Genomic DNA, 16,171 nt, shown 5'->3' with positions numbered 1-16,171 from the left:
CGGTAGAAGACGGAAAGACCACCAACCTGCCTGCGGTGAGTTACCTTCATCGCAGGAGATTCCAATGATTCTGAATGCTTTAGTTTCAACAGCGTGAAGCCGAGCTAGGTGTGAGGCAGGAGCACCAGCCCAGAGGGGAGAGCAGTATTCCATTGAGCTGCGGATGAAAGCCTTGTATGTGGTGAGGAGCTCAGGTGTGCCAAGGAAGGACTTCGCACGACGGAGGATGCCCAGTCGGCGACTGGCTTTGGAGGCCAGATTTGAAATGTGGTTTTCCCAGGAAAGATCATGACAGATAGTGAGACCCAAAAGCTTGAGTGACAGAACTTCTTGGAGAGGATTATTCAGAAAGTGGATGGGAGGGTTGTCCAGTCGGTCTTTTCGGAGAGACATCGTAAGAGTGTGAGATTTGTCAGGATTGAAAGACATGTTCCACTTGTTTGCCCAGTCTGTGATTTTGTCCAGGTCTGCAGAGAGTGAGGAGGCTGCAGACTGCCGATCTGAGGGATGAAGAATGGAGCGACAGAGAGTAGCGTCATCAGCAAAGAGATAGAGAGGATTTTCAAGAGAGTCAGAGAGATCATTGATGAAGACCAGAAAAAGCACAGGGCCCAGAACACTGCCTTGGGGAACTCCAGCCTGAACAGGAAGAGGAGATGAGAGAAACCCATTCAGGGCCACACGTTGACTACGACTAGAGAGTAAGTCCGCCAGCCATGCGTGGAGATTTCCATGGATACCAAAAGAGGAGAGTTTGGTGAGCAGAGCGGGGTGCCAGACCGTATCGAAGGCACGTGATATGTCAAGGGAGACTGCTCTAATTTCCTGTTTGGCATTGAGGACCTCCATCCATTGTTGAGAAAGCAGAAGCAGCATGTCCAGAGTAGAGTGACCAGGTCTGAAACCAAATTGATGATCAGAGATCAAGCCATTGGAGAAGAGGAAAGATTTCATATCTGAAGCAATGATGGATTCCATGACTTTGCTGATAATTGGGAGAAGGCTGATTGGTCTGTAGTTGCTGGGATCTGTTTTTGCACCTTTCTTGTGCAAAGCGGTGATGTTGGCAGATTTCCAAGCAGATGGAAGATGACCTTGAGCAAAAGAGAGGGTGAAGAGAACAGAGAGAGGGAGTGAAAGAGCGGAAGAACAAGATTTTCGGACCCGTGGGCTGATGCCGTCAGGTCCAGTTGCAGAATCAGAGTCGAGGGTTGACAGAAACTTTTCCACCTTGTCAGTAGGAAAGGACACAGAACACACACCTTGAACCGAATAGCAGTTTTTATGCTGCCGCCAACGAAGTCGCCGGATGCATTATGTTTTTGGGTTGTCTGTCCGTTCGTGCGTCCATCTGTCCGTGATAGATTTTTGTTACTGCGATAACTTGACAACAGCTGAAGGATTTCAAGCCAAACCTGGTACAGTATGCATAATGAGGTAAAGATGAACTGAATATATTTTGGGATCACGAGGTCAAAGGTCAGAGGTCATGTTCAATGAACATCCTGTTACCGCAAAAACTTGTGAACCAGTGATGTGGTTTTGATGGTAGTTGTTACATGTATGTATTATGTTGCAAAGATGAACTGCTTTGATTTTGGGGTCGAGGTCAAAGGTCGGAGGTCCCGTCGGGTAAAAATTCTCTTACCGATCTAACTTTTAAGCCAGTAATGGGATTTTGATCAAACTTTGTATAAGTATATATTATGATGACCTGATTAAAGGTCAAAGGTTCAGTGGTCATGTCAGGTAAAAATGTGATACTTGAGAACAGCTGAAGGGATTCAAATCAAACTTGGTACAAGTATGTAAAATGATGTAATAATGTGGGCGGAGGCATATCTGTCGACGCTGAAGAGTGCCGTTCTAGTTTTATTTTCTATGTGATGTGCCCGAGCCTGGAGTTTTTGTTTCACGTGTGTTAACTGCACGCACTGCCCTATAAAATTTGTTTCTGTTGGGAATTTGCAAGTGTTGTGCTCCTGAAGAAATGATTTTTTTTTTCCTATTATTTGCAAATCCAGTTGATAATGATAAATATATATAAAAAAGACCGAGTTCGTTTTTTTTCATTTGTTTGTATGTAACATGTAGCTGCTGGTTTGCATCAGTTCTTGCAGGCACGTCGTGGTGCCACTGATGCAGTGCCCCCTGTAGTTTAGAGCAGGGATTTGTAACTTGGCCAGGGTGCCGACGATACCTGGCATACTTTTCTTGGAGGACACCATGGGATCTTTAACGTAACCACTACTCGGGGAGGGGAGTGGGGGTATGGGAGCAAAGCCAATTACTTTGGAAATCATCCGACAGCGTAAGAGAATGTAGATTATACTTTTTACCTGTGCTTATTGCGAAGAACATACAGTACCTATAGGAAGTCTATACCAGCTTTGAAATTTTTCACCTTTTGTTGCCTTGTAGCCTGGAATTAAATTGCATTAAACCATTCTTTTTCCACCTTTATTTACACATCATAACCCACAACTTCCAAGTGAAAAACAAATTCTACAAATTTCAGAAAATTAATTAAAAATACAAAACTGGATTATTTTGTTTGGATAAGTGTCTCCTGAGTTAATACTTGGTGGAAGCACCTTTGACAGCAATTACGGCTGTGAGTCTGTTGGAATAGGTCTCTACCAACTTTGCTTTGCGCACCTTGATTGGTCCATATTTGCCCATTCTTCTGTACAAAACTGTTCAACTTCAGTCAAGTAGTGTGGGGAGGATTGATGGACAGCAATCTTCAAGTCATGCCACAGATTTTCGATTGGATTTATGTCAGGGCTCTGACTGGGCCATTCAAGGACATTTATGTTTTTGTTCCTTAGCCACTCCAGTGTAGCGTTGGCTGTGTGCTTCGGGTCATTGTCATGCTGAAAGGTGAACTTCCGTCCCAATTTGAGCTTTCTTGCAGAGAGCAGCAGGTTTTCCTCTTGGATGTTTCTGTATTTTGCTCCATCCATTTTCCCTTCTATCCTGACAAGTCCCTCAGTCCCTGCTGATGATGAACATCCCCATAACATGATGCTGCCATACCATGCTTCACAGTAGGGATGGTGTTTTTAGGTGATGTGCTGTGTTGGGTTTGTACAAAACATAACGTTTACATTTAGGCCAAAAAGAGCAATCTTGGTTTCATCAGACTACAAAACTTTTTGCCACATATCTTCAGAATCTCTGGAGTGGATTTTTGCATACCTCAAATGTAATTCCTTCTTTCTTGCCACCCTACTGAAAGGCCATGGTGGAGGCTGGGGATATTGTTGTCACATGCATGCAGTGACCGATCTTTGCCATAAATGCCTGTAGCTCTTTCAAAGTTGCCATTGGCCTCTTGGTGGCTCTGATCAGTCTCCTCCTTGCTTGGTCATCCAGTTTGGATGGACGGCCTGATCTAGGCAGGGTCTTGGTGGTACCATACGTCTTCCACTTCTTAATTATTGTCTTGACTTTGCTCCAAAGGATATTCCAGGCCTTTGAAATATTTTTATACCCATCCCATGATCTGTGCCTTTCCACAACTTTATCCCAGAGGTCTTTTGAAAGCTCCTTGGTGCTCATGGTTGAGTCTTTGCTGTGAAATGCATGACCCAGCAGAGGAAACCTACAGGAACTGCTGATTTTATTTTGAAATATTCAGAATCACTATGATTTAACACAGGTGGAGGCCAATTAATTTGGTGTGTGATTTTGAAAGTGATTGGTTACACCTGAGCGAGTTTACAATTGCTCTTATCAGGGGGGTGGACACTTATCCAACCAAGATATTCTATTTTTGTATTTTTAATTAATTTTCTGAAATTTGTAGAATTTTTTTTTTCACTTGGAAGTTGTGGGTTACAATGTTTAAATAAAGGTGGAAAAAGTCTGCTTTATTGCATTTTTATTCCAGGTTATAAGGCAACAAAAGGTGAAATTTTAAAAAGGGGTGTAGACTCTTTAGGTACAGTAAATGGTTTTGTAAAACATAGATTTCCATTAACAGAAAAAAAAAAAAAAATTCCACATGCCCTTTGTATGACATTCAAAGGAATGTCAAAGTTTTGCATTACTGTTAAAAAAAAATTTTGCTCACCAGGGAAACAGTAACAACATAGCCTACAAATGCAATATTTTACATGCTTGTATCTCATGACATGACTAGTGTCATGTTTGCATCTTCAAACCGTTTAATTCATCCAGACAAATGAAATGCTTTGTTTGATAGTTTTAAATTGTAATCCTCACTGAGTGTGTCGTCCCGTTGTGCGTGACCTGAGTGTGGTTTTGAATTATGCCACAGCCTTCTTCTTGTGGATGACGGACGCGTGCTCAAGATTTGCGACTTTGGCACGGCCTGCGACATCCAAACCCACATGACCAACAACAAAGGCAGTGCCGCATGGATGGCACCGGAGGTTTTTGAAGGTGTGCACATCCTTTTTTATTTTTTTAATACTCCGTTTATAAAGGATATCAATCGATGTGAACAGCAGTGGCAGACTGGGGGTTACTCTGAGCTAATATCGGAGATGAAAATGGTGAGGAATAAACCAGGAAGGTCTCCTGTATTGGATAATGGAGCTGCTTCTGTCTCTTTTCAACTTCTTAGGCAGCAACTACAGCGAGAAATGTGATGTGTTCAGTTGGGGTATCATCCTTTGGGAAGTGATAACTCGGAGGAAACCCTTTGATGAGATTGGAGGTCCAGCCTTTCGTATCATGTGGGCTGTACATAACGGTAAGTGCTCATCATCTCACTAAAGGATTGAATCCTGAGCTTGCATCACACTTAGGCATGGATCCACCATTGAGCATTGGGGTGTAGTTGGAGGGAGCGGGGGAGTGGGAGGAGGGACGAGCATCCCTATGTAATTGTCAAATTGCTATATTAGCGCACACCACCCCAATTTTTTCTGCAAAAGAATATAGGCAACCAATTATTAAATTTTGTACATATCACCTGAGGCCAAATTGCCTTGTGTATGCAACACTGTTGAATTTATGGAAGGTGTCAGTGGAGTGTCGAAAGACGAAAGCCTCGTCAATCCTGCAAGGCACAACTGACAAAACCATAGAGAAGGAAGTGTTCTAACTTAAGAAAAAATGGGCATCGCATCTTAAACCTTTAACATTTTTGAGAATAAACCTTGATGTATACTTTGCATTTATCCCTTGTCCCTAGCTCCCTCCCTATTTCTTGCATGATATACAGGTACATTTGCTAGTATTTCGAACCGGCTTTCGCAACGATTTATACTTGTTCTTTAATATACAACAAAACAACAACAACAGGCATTTTAAGGCCATTTTCCCTGCGAGAGCGGGGGTTAGCCTTGCGGGCCTTACTTTTTCTTGCGGGTACTTGCTTTTTCCACATGCAAAATTTGCATTTATGTTTATTTAAATTATACAATGGACTACAAAATGTAAATGTTTCATGATATTTGTTATATTATATCACCTCTATCTATCAATATTGTTGAAATGAAGATCAAATAGCTGTATGTTGAAATATGTTGGAAAAAGTCAAAACTTTACATGGGGTGTACTTACTTTTTCACGTGACTGAATGTCTCGCTCCCATAAATCACAACACTTCTCACACATGCAGCATACACCTTGACCTTCAGCTTCAACGACACTCCTTTTCGTCAGCACGCCACTCAGTTCCCGAATCTTCTTTCATGCACATCTCACTCCAGCAACCGTTGCCGAGTCTGATCCACCTTCTGCATTAAGCATGTCTCCTCGGTAGCAAAATGTTTTGACACCTTCCAGCTTCATGACGTCTCCAAGATCCAACTCAACATTTCCTCCATCTGCAGCTCCCTCTGTGCACACCTTCCACTTGAATGTGGCTGCCATACTAGATAATGACCCTCTCAGACCACTACATTTTTGATGAACCCACTCAGCGCACATTGTACATTGAATGGAGATCACTCCGACACCCTTCCTGCACACAGCACACGGCCACTTCCCAGTTCTTTCCACTTCACCACATGCTTTACCCCTTGCAATCACCTTAGTTTTTCCAATATTCACCTTCAGACCTTTTGTCTCCATACATTCCTTCCACTTGTTAATCTTCTCCTTCAGGACATCCATACTTTCCGCAATCAACACCAGATCATCTGCATACAACAACTCCCACGGTAAACCCTCCTTTACATTCCGAGCCAGCACCTCCATCACAGCTACAAATAGTAGTGGACTTAATACTGACCCCTGATGCACTCCCACCTTCATCTCAATCTCACCACTGTCCTTCGTCCTTACAGCTGTGCGTGCTCTTTTGTACATAGCCATCATGACTGATCAACCATTCCTCCACTCCGAACTTCCTCAATGCCCATGTCACAACTTCGCGTGGAACCCTATCGAATGCTTTCTCCAGATCACAAACCCAAGAAACAACTTCTTCCTCTTCTCCATGTACTTCTCCTGCAACTGCCTTACAATAACAAGCGCGTCTGTCGTTCCTGTTCCTGGCATAAATCCAAACTGCATTTCGTCGATCTTCACTTTCTTCCTTATCCTCCTCCTCCTACACCCTTTCCAATACCTCAATTCCATGCTCCAATAACTTTATCGCTCTATGACAGTCCAGAGGGTCACCTTTCCCCTTGTATAGAGGGATGAGGGTACTCAGTTCCCAATCCACTGGAATGCGGCCTTTTTTCACCACCAGATTGCAGATCCCTGTCATTCTCTTCACTCCTTAACTTCCCGCTGCCTTCAACATATCTCCCACAACTCCCGTCGGCCCTCCTGCTTTTCTACTCTTCATTGCTTTCATCGCTTCCTCAACTTCCTTCTCAGTTATCTTCTCTGCTGGTCCAAAAACTGGGTTACTCTCGATGTTGCCATCCCATTCATTCTCTGCATTCAACAGCATTTCCATATATCTCTTTCATCTTCCTTTAATTCCATCTGGGTCCACAACGATTTGTCCCACTTCATCCTTCAAGCAACTCACCCCGATCACATCACACCTCTCTTTCGCTATCTGCTTTGCAATCCTGAATCCCGCTCTCAGACCCTCTTCCAAATCCAAGCGTTCTCCGAACATTTTCTTACATGCCCTCCTGCGCCTTTGCTACCTCTTTCTTTGCAGCCTTCTTGGCTGCCTTATAACTTTCATGTTCTGCCTTTTCTGCCCCCATACCCTTCGCCTTCTGCCACTCCTTGAACTTCTTCCTCTTCTCGTCAATCCTCTTTCCAACTTCATCGTTCAACCACCATGTTTCCGAGTGCCTCGGTGGTCCTTTAGTCCATCCACATACCTCACCAACGGCTCCCAACAGACTATCTTTCATTGACATCCAACCACTTTCAAGCTCAACCACATCATCCTCTGCCATACTCAGCCTCTCTTTTAATGCCTCCATCACTGTCACCTCTTTCAACCTCCACACCTTCATTCTCGGTTGGTACTTCACCCGCTGAGCTCTCCTCGCACCTTTCACCCCTGTGTCGCAGACAACCAAATGGTGCTGTGAAACAGCCTCCTCCCCCGGGATCACCTTTGTGTCCCGGAGGTGCCCCCTATCTCTCCTACGCACCATCAGGTAGTCAACGGTTGTTGTCGACCCACCTGACGTGTATGTAACAAGCTTATTATCCTCTTTCTGGAACTGAGTATTACAAATCAACAAACCAGCTCCATCAGCAAAATCCAAAATCCTTTCACCTTCTCCATTCCTCACACCAAATCCGTAACCCCCATGAACTCAGTCAAAACCATCCATACTCCTTCCCACATGTCCATTTAGGTCTCCTCCTACCACAACAACTTCCTTATCTTTCACGTTTTCCATCAGCTTCTCTATCGCACACCAGAACTTGTCCTTCTCTTCATCGCTCCGCCCGACCTGCAGAGCATATCCCGAGATGACGTTCACCAAGAGCTTTCCAATCATTTTCACCATCATCAACCTTTCACTCACTCCAGTCACACTCACCACACTGTCTACAAACTCATCAGAAAACAGGACACCAACACCATGCACACCTTCCGGGCACCCTTGCCACACAAACTTGTATTTCTGTCCCTGCCTGCCTTTCACCATTCTCACACCACTTCCCTTCCATCTCGTCTCCTGCACACAACATATGTCCAACATCCAACAAGATGCTTTGGCTAATTCAAGATCCTTTTGACAATTTTAGACCATTTGAACACTTTTGACCCTTTTGCTCTTTCGTCCTTAGACACCTTTAGACCCTATTTGGCCCTTCAAAGAGCCTTGATTATTTAAACACTTTCGTCCCCTTCATGACCCTAAGAAAAAAAAACTTTAGACCCCTTAAATAATTGTTAAAAATTTCCTCCCAAAATCGGTTTGGACGACCTTTTCTGTGCACAATTCATGTCGCATCACAAGTTACAATGCAAATGTAAACTGATATCTCAAAGCAAAACTGATGTTGAAAAGTGAAACTGAAACTACTGATCTATGGATCATCGAATGGGAAACCAGAATGAAATGCAATGGAAAATTGATGAAATCAAAGCTTTGGGCAGTATAGAGGGAGGGGGAAGGTTTGGGCTGAAGAAACAATGTGGAGGAATAGGTGTCTGGAGGTGGTCGGTTGGTATGGAAAGAGCTTTGGTGATCTTCCGTAAGGCGTTAGACCTAAAACGTGCCAAAATCTGTTTCCCAGCTCAGCTTTCATAATATCACCCTCACTCTCGTGCTTTTTATTGTAAGGCAGTTGCAGGAGAAGTACATGGAGAAGAGGAAGAAGTTGTTTCTTGGGTTTGTTGATCTGGAGAAAGCATTCGATCGGGTTCCACGCGAAGTCGTGACATGGGCATTGAGGAAGTTCGGAGTGGAGGAATGGTTGATCAGAGTAGTGATTTTTTTTTTTTTTTTGTATACAAGATCGAGGCTCGTGAAAGAGCTAACATTAATCACACAAAAAGACAAACCGACACACAAAACACAAAAAACAAGGGGAGCGGTAGACAAGATGGGGAGAGAGGGGGAAGGACACAAAAGAGAGGGGGAAGGACACAAACACAACATTTGAGAGCAGGGACATCAGGAGGACTTGGGGGGAGGTGGGAGAGGATTAAAAAATATGAACACTGCAAGGACTCTGGGGTGAATTACCGGGGATAGAAAAGATCAAGGTTTTCGATGGGGGAAGATAAGAGATGGTGGTGAACAGCTGTTTTAAAGACCTGGAGGGAGGAGTGGGATTGAAGGGAGTGGGGGAGTTTGTTCCAGAGGTGGGAGAAAAGGGGAATGAAAGAGTGAAGGTGAGCAGAGAGCCTAGACTTTGGCAGTTTAACCAGAAGAGGGTTGCAGGCAGATCTTGTGCGACCTGAAGGAATATTGGGGGGACAGAGCACAGAGAGAGCTGGGGGAGCAAGGCCGGAGAGGAGTCGGTAGAAGACAGAAAGACCACCAACCTGCCTGCGGTGAGTGAGTGAAAGGCCCTCGGCGTTGACTACATCGTAGGAGATTCCAATGATTCTGAAAGCTTTGGCCTCAACAGCGTGAAGCCGAGCAAGGTGTGAGGCAGGAGCACCAGCCCAGAGGGGGGAACAGTATTCCATTGAGCTGCGGATGAAAGCCTTGTATGTGGTGAGGAGCTCAGGTGTGCCAAGGAAGGACTTCGCACGACGGAGGATGCCCAGTCGGCGACTGGCTTTGGAGGCCAGCTTGGAAATGTGGTTTTCCCAAGAAAGATCATGGCAGATAGTGAGACCCAAAAGCTTGAGCGACAGAACTTCTTGGAGAGGATTGTTGAGAAAGTAGATGGGAGGGTTGTCCAGTCGGTCCTTTCAGAGAGACATTGTAAGAGTGTGAGATTTGTCAGGATTGAAAGACATGTTCCACTTGTTTGACCAGTCTGTGATTTTGTCCAGGTCTGCAGAGAGTGAGGAGGCTGCAGACTGCCGATCTGAGGGATGAGGAATGGAGCGACAGAGAGTAGAGTCGTCGGCAAAGAGATAGAGAGGATTTTCAAGAGAGTCAGAGAGATCATTGATGAAGACCAGAAAAAGCACAGGGCCCAGAACACTACCTTGGGGAACTCCAGCCTGAACAGGAAGAGGAGATGAGAGAAGGCCATTCAGGGCCACACGTTGACTACGACCAGAGAGGAAGTCCGCCAGCCATGCGTGGAGATTTCCATGGATACCAAAGGAGGAGAGTTTGGAGAGCAGAGCAGGGTGCCAGACCGTATCGAAGGCACGTGAAATGTCAAGGGAGACAGCTCTAATTTCCTGTTTGGCGTTGAGGACCTCCATCCATTGTTGAGAAAGCAGAAGCAGCATGTCCAGAGTAGAGTGACCAGGTCTGAAACCAAATTGATGATCAGAGATCAAGCCATTGGAGAAGAGGAAAGATTTAATATCTGAAGCAATGATGGATTCCATGACTTTGCTGATAATTGGGAGAAGGCTGATTGGTCTGTAGTTGCTGGGATCTGTTTTTGCACCTTTTTTGTGCAAAGCGGTGATGTTGGCTGATTTCCAAGCAGATGGCAGATGACCTTGAGCAAAAGAGAGGGTGAAGAGAACAGAAAGAGGGAGTGAAAGTGCAGAAGAACATGATTTTAGGACCCGTGGGCTGATGCCGCCAGGACCAGTTGCAGAATCAGAGTCAAGGGTTGACAGAAACTTTTCCACCTTGTCAGGAGGAAAGGACACAGAGTCCAGGAGCAGCTGGGTACGACTGGGTACGGTGGGTACAGAGAGGGATGGGTTTGGGACACAAGATTTAGAGGCAAACACAGAGTTGAGGCATTCAGCTTTTTCACGTGCGGAGTCAGCCGTTAAGCCGTTTGAGGTGAGGGAGGGGCTGGAGGGGGAACAAACACCAGAAACAGATTTGACCAGACGCCACCAGGATTTGGAAGAGGGAGACAGATAAGAGAGTTCGGTCTTGAGAATGGTGAGATATTGTTTCCTGGCTCTCCTGAGGGTGGACACACACTTGTTTCGGGCTTTGTGAAAGGAAATGAGATTTCCTTCCGTTGGATTTGCTTTCCAGGAGACGAAAGCAAGTTGTTTCAGGGCAACAGCCTCACCACAAGATTCCGTGTACCATGGACGGGAGGAAGGGTATGACAACTGAAGACGAGATGGTATAAATCTGTGCATGAGAGAGAGCAATTTACTTTGAAAGAATTCCCAGGATGAGTTGATGTCAGAGGCGGTAGAGATGGGAGACCAGTCCAGATGATTGATGGCTGCTTGAAGACCGTGCCGGTTGGCCTGAGTGAAATGCCAGACTCGTCGACGCTGAGGAGGCTCTCTGAGAATGGTCAGAGAGATGTCCACTTTGACAAGCACATGATCAGATGAGCCGATTGGAGCAGAAGAAGAGCAGCAGACATTTTCAGGGAAGTTTGTCATAACCAAATCCAGAAGAGAAGATGCTCCGTTGACTGAGATCCGGGTCGGGAAATTGACAGATTGTGTCAGTCAGCTTCGCTCTTTCACGAGCCTCGATATTGTATACAAAAAAAAAAAAGTCCCAGTGAGTTGCAGAAGTCCTTTGCTGAAGAGCCATGGCTGGTGAGAGAGGTACCCACACCCAGCCAACTGGCATGGTGACAATTGAAATCACCACATATGAGGAAGAGAGAGTTGGGATGGGTAGATAGAAGTTGGTCCATATTATCAGACAGTGAGATGTAGATGGAGTCATCGCTGATTGGTGGACGGTACAACACACATATGAACAAAAGGTGGGAGCGAAGGGGAAGCCGTAGCCAAAGGTATTCCTGGGGGTGAGGTGGAGAGAGGGCAGTGGAGGGCGAGTGAGGAAGAGTTTTTTATGAAGATAGCAACCCCACCTCCAGGACGAGGCTCAGGTCTATCATACCGGAGGAGGGAGTAACCTGGGAGAGATACCAAGGCATCAGAGACATCATGAAGGAGGAAAGTTTCTGTTAAGCAGATCACATCTGGTTTGTCAGAAGCAACCTGTATGGAGAGGTCAGTCAAGTTTGAGCGAAGGCCCCGGATGTTTGAGGTCCATACCGTTAATGAAGAGGAAGGGGGGGCATCGGGTCCAGAACAGGGGGGGGAGGGGTAGGGTAAGATGTGGAAGAGGAGGAAGAGGTAGGGAGAGCTGTTGAAGGTGTGTCAGAGATTTCAGAATAGCTTGGAGAAAGGGAAGAATGGGGCGGACAAAAGGCTTGATGGAGATTGGGTGAGGCACAGTGAGGTGTTATTTGAGGAGGGGGAAGAGCAAGGCAGAAGGTTTGGGGAGATGAAGGTGAAAGTTGGAAGGAGGAAGAAGCAGGGAGGATGCTTTGAGGAGGAGGGGTGAGAGGGGAGTCTAGGAGGGGAGGAGCGAGGGAGAGTCTCAGAGGGGAGGGGTGTGGGGGGAGTTTAGGAGGGAGGGGAGGGAAGGGGCAAGGGGGGAGATTTGAAAGGGATGGGTGATGGGGAGGATTTGGAGGGGAGGGGTGAGATTGGATTTTGAAAAGTGTATGATTCATGGGAAACGAACAATTTTTGCAAAATGAGTTTGAGACCTTCGAGTCAAAAATACGTTTGAGGACACTGGAGGAGGGATGGAGTTCTGGATAGTTTAGGGAATGTAGAAAGGAGGAACTGTAAGAGATGGTATTATATATATTTTTTGGAATGAATAGATTTGGTGAGCAAGACGAAAGCATCCTTTTGTAGGAAAAGAAGAAAAGGGTGTTATAATATATGAGAGAAAATAGTTGTTCAGGGGAGAGATTATACATTTCTAACCGCGTGATTGCGACCGAAGAACGAACGAACAAAAAGAACAAATAAACGAATAAGACCTGGGAAGGAAATATTTTTTTGGGGTTTTTTTTTTTTTTTTTTTTTTGTGAGTACAGATATTAAACAAGGAGGTACGGGGTGAACGACTGGGACGAAACAGTGAACGAAAATAATTTCAGCGCATTCGACGAATCGCTGAGAGAAAAACAAACCACAACGTCGGAGACGGTACGGTAGTCCAAGCCTACGAGTACTAGGCCGCAGAATACTCGATACCATTAACCGACGATTGTGTATACATGTACGAAAAATTAGCACCGAAAATTTTCCAAAAGATACGCTATAGGTACATACACCGAAGGATAGATACAGTCTCGACAAAAACACGATTGAGAAATATCACTTAGCTTCGAAAGCGTGAGCGCATGGAGCAGCTTCGAAAAGACGTGACCTCGCCGTGATCTCGCGAGACTTCCTCTCCAAATGGCAATGTACGAGAGAGCGTGCTGTGAGGACCAAGCTGTCAGGACCAAGGGTGGGAACAGTGGTGAGTTTGGTTAAGGTGAAGGTGGGAGTGCATTATGGGTCAGTATTTAGTCCACTACTATTTGTAGCTGTGATGGAGGTGCTGGCTCGGAATGTAAAGGAGGGTTTACCGTGGGAGTTGTTGTATGCAGATGATCTGTTGTTGATTGCGGAAAGTATGGATGGACTGAAGAAGAAGATGAACAAGTGGAAGGAATGTATGGAGACAAAAGGTCTGAAGGTGAATATCGGGAAAAACGAAAGTGATGGCAAGTGGTAAAGCATGTGGTGAGGTGGAAAGATCTGGGAAGTGGCCGTGTGCTGTGTGCAGGAAGGGTGTCAGAGTGAACTCCATTCAATGTACCATGTGCGCAGAGTGGGTTCATCAAAATGTAGTGGTCTGAGAGGGTCATTAACCAGTGTGGCAGCTACATTCAAGTGTAAGGTGTACACAGAGGGAGCTGCAGATGGACGAAATGTTGAGTTGGATCTTGGAGATGGCATGAAACTGGAAGGTGTGAAAACATTTTGCTACCTAGGAGAGATGTTGAATGGAGAAGGTGGAACAGACTCGGCAACGGTTGCTGGAGTGAGATGTGCATGGAAGAAGTTTTGGGAACTGAATGGCATGCTGATGAGGATGGGAGTGTCATTGAAGCTGAAGGGAAAGGTGTATGCTGCATGTGTGAGAAGTTTTATGATTTATGGGAGCGAGACATGGGTAATGAACGTAGAGCAGCAACGAAGGCTGGAAAGGGTGGAAATGTGAATGGTTCGGTAGATGTGTGGAGTATCGTTGAGAGAGAGGAAGACAAATGATGAATTGCGAAAGATGATGGGAATAGAGCCTGTGATTGATGCTGTGAAGAGAAACAGGTTGAGATGGCTTGGTCATGTGTTGACGAAGGATGAAAGTGAGGGTAACAAGCATTGATTGGAAATCTTCACTGATAGAATGGAATGAGGTTGTCGAGGTTACCTACTTTACCCATTGCGACATCTGCTCACTGAATATTTACACTGAAATCCCGTTTCTATCAATACACACTCCAAAGGAAATTGCTCATTTCAGGTGAGACCTCTTTGGACCCCCGTCGTTGACATCGTATATATATATATATACACTTACACTACATGACCAAAAGTATGCGGACACCCCTTATAATTAGTGGATTCGGTGGTTTCAGTCACGCCTATTGCTGACTGGTATATAAAATCAAGCACACAGCCATGCAATCTCCATAGACAAACATTGGCAGTAGAATGGGCCGTACTGAAGAGCTCAGTGACTTTCAACGTGGCACCGTCAGAGGATGCCATCTTTCCAACAAATCAGTTCGTCAAATTTCTGCCCTGCAAGAGCTGCTCCGGTCAACTGTAAGTGCTGTTATTGTGAAGTGGAAACGTCTAGGAGCAACAACAGCTCAGCCGCGAAGTGGTAGGCCACACAAGCTCACAGAACGGGGCCGCTGAGTGCTGAAGCACGTAGCGCGTAAAAATCGTCTGTCCTCGGTTGCAACACTCACTACCGAGTTCCAAATTGCCTCTGGAAGCAACGTCAGCACAACAACTGTTCGTCGGGAGCTTCATAAAATGGGTTTCCATGGCCGAGCAGCCGCACACAAGCCTAAGATCACCATGCGCAATGCCAAGCGTCGGTTGAAGTGGTGTAAAGTTCGCCGCCATTGGACTCTGGAGTAGTGGAAACGCGTTCTCTGGAGTGATGAATCGCGCTTCACCATCTGGCAGTCTGACGGACGAATCTGGGTTTGGCGGATGCCAGGAGAATGCTACCTTCCCGAATGCATAGTGCCAACTGTAATGTTTGGTGTTTGAGGAATAACGGTCTGGGGCTGTTTTTCATGGTTTGGGCTAGGCCCTTGAGTTCCAGTGAAGGGAAATCTTAACGTTACAGCATACAATGACATTCTAGATGATTGTGTGCTTCCAACTTTGTGGCAACAGTTTGGGGAAGGCCCTTTCCTGTTTCAGCATGACAATGGCTCCGTGCACAAAGCGAGGTCCATACAGAAATGGTTTGTCGAGATCGGTGTGGAAGAACTTGACTGGCCTGCATAGAGCCCTAATCTCAACCCCATCGAACACCTTTGAGATGAATTGGAACGCCGACTGCGGGCCAGGCCTAATTGCCCAACATCAGTGCCTGACCTCACTCGTGCTCTTGTGGCTGAATGGAAGCAAATCCCCACAGCAATGTTCCAACATCTAGTTGAAAGCCTTCCCAGAAGAGTGGAGGCTGTTATCGCAGCAAAGGGGGGGACTAACTCCATATTGATGCCCATGATTTTGGAATGAGATGTTCGATGTTCAGGCACATACTTTTGGTCATGAAGTGTGTATATGTATATGTATATATATAGATATATATATATGTAGATATATATATGTAGATATACACACACACACACTACATGAATTTGTTTTTGAATATACACACACAAAACAATACATATATATATATATATATATATATATATATATATATATATATATATATATATATATATATATATATATATATATATATATATATATATATATATATATATATATATATACAGAGGGGAGAACAAGTATTTGATACACTGCCGATTTTGCAGGTTTTCCCACTTACAAAGCACGTAGACGTCTGTAATTTTTATCATAGGTACACTTCAACTGTGAAAGACGGAATCTAAAACAAAAATCCTGAAAATCACATTGTATGATTTTTAAGTAATTAATTTTGCATTTTATTGCATGAAATAAGTATTTGATCACCTACCAACCAGTAAGAATTCCGGCTCTCACAGACCTGTTAGTTTTTTCTTTAAGAAGCCCTCCCATTCTCCACTCATTACCTGTATGAACTGCACCTGTTTGAACTCGTTATCTGCATAAAAGACACCTGTCCACACTCAATCAATCAGACTC

At 45.0% G+C, this 16,171-nt stretch overlaps 1 protein-coding gene across 15 annotated transcripts in view; it reads left to right on the top strand.

Moving 5' to 3' along the window:
• Positions 1-16,171, top strand: part of MAP3K7 (mitogen-activated protein kinase kinase kinase 7) — a 150,387-nt gene that overhangs the window by 38,789 nt on the left and 95,427 nt on the right. For all 15 annotated transcript variants that reach the window (XM_068110803.2, XM_078774175.1, XM_078774172.1 and 12 more), the window contains 2 exons: positions 4,286-4,410; positions 4,595-4,723. In XM_068110803.2, the coding sequence (XP_067966904.1) occupies positions 4,286-4,410; positions 4,595-4,723 (254 nt within the window). The remainder of the gene's footprint in view (positions 1-4,285; positions 4,411-4,594; positions 4,724-16,171) is intronic.

This window comes from Myxine glutinosa, chromosome 3 (assembly GCF_964187855.1).
Source record: "Myxine glutinosa chromosome 3, kmMyxGlut1.1, whole genome shotgun sequence".
Taxonomy (NCBI): Eukaryota; Metazoa; Chordata; class Myxini; order Myxiniformes; family Myxinidae; genus Myxine; species Myxine glutinosa.
This window is presented reverse-complemented; position numbering and strand designations above follow the sequence as displayed.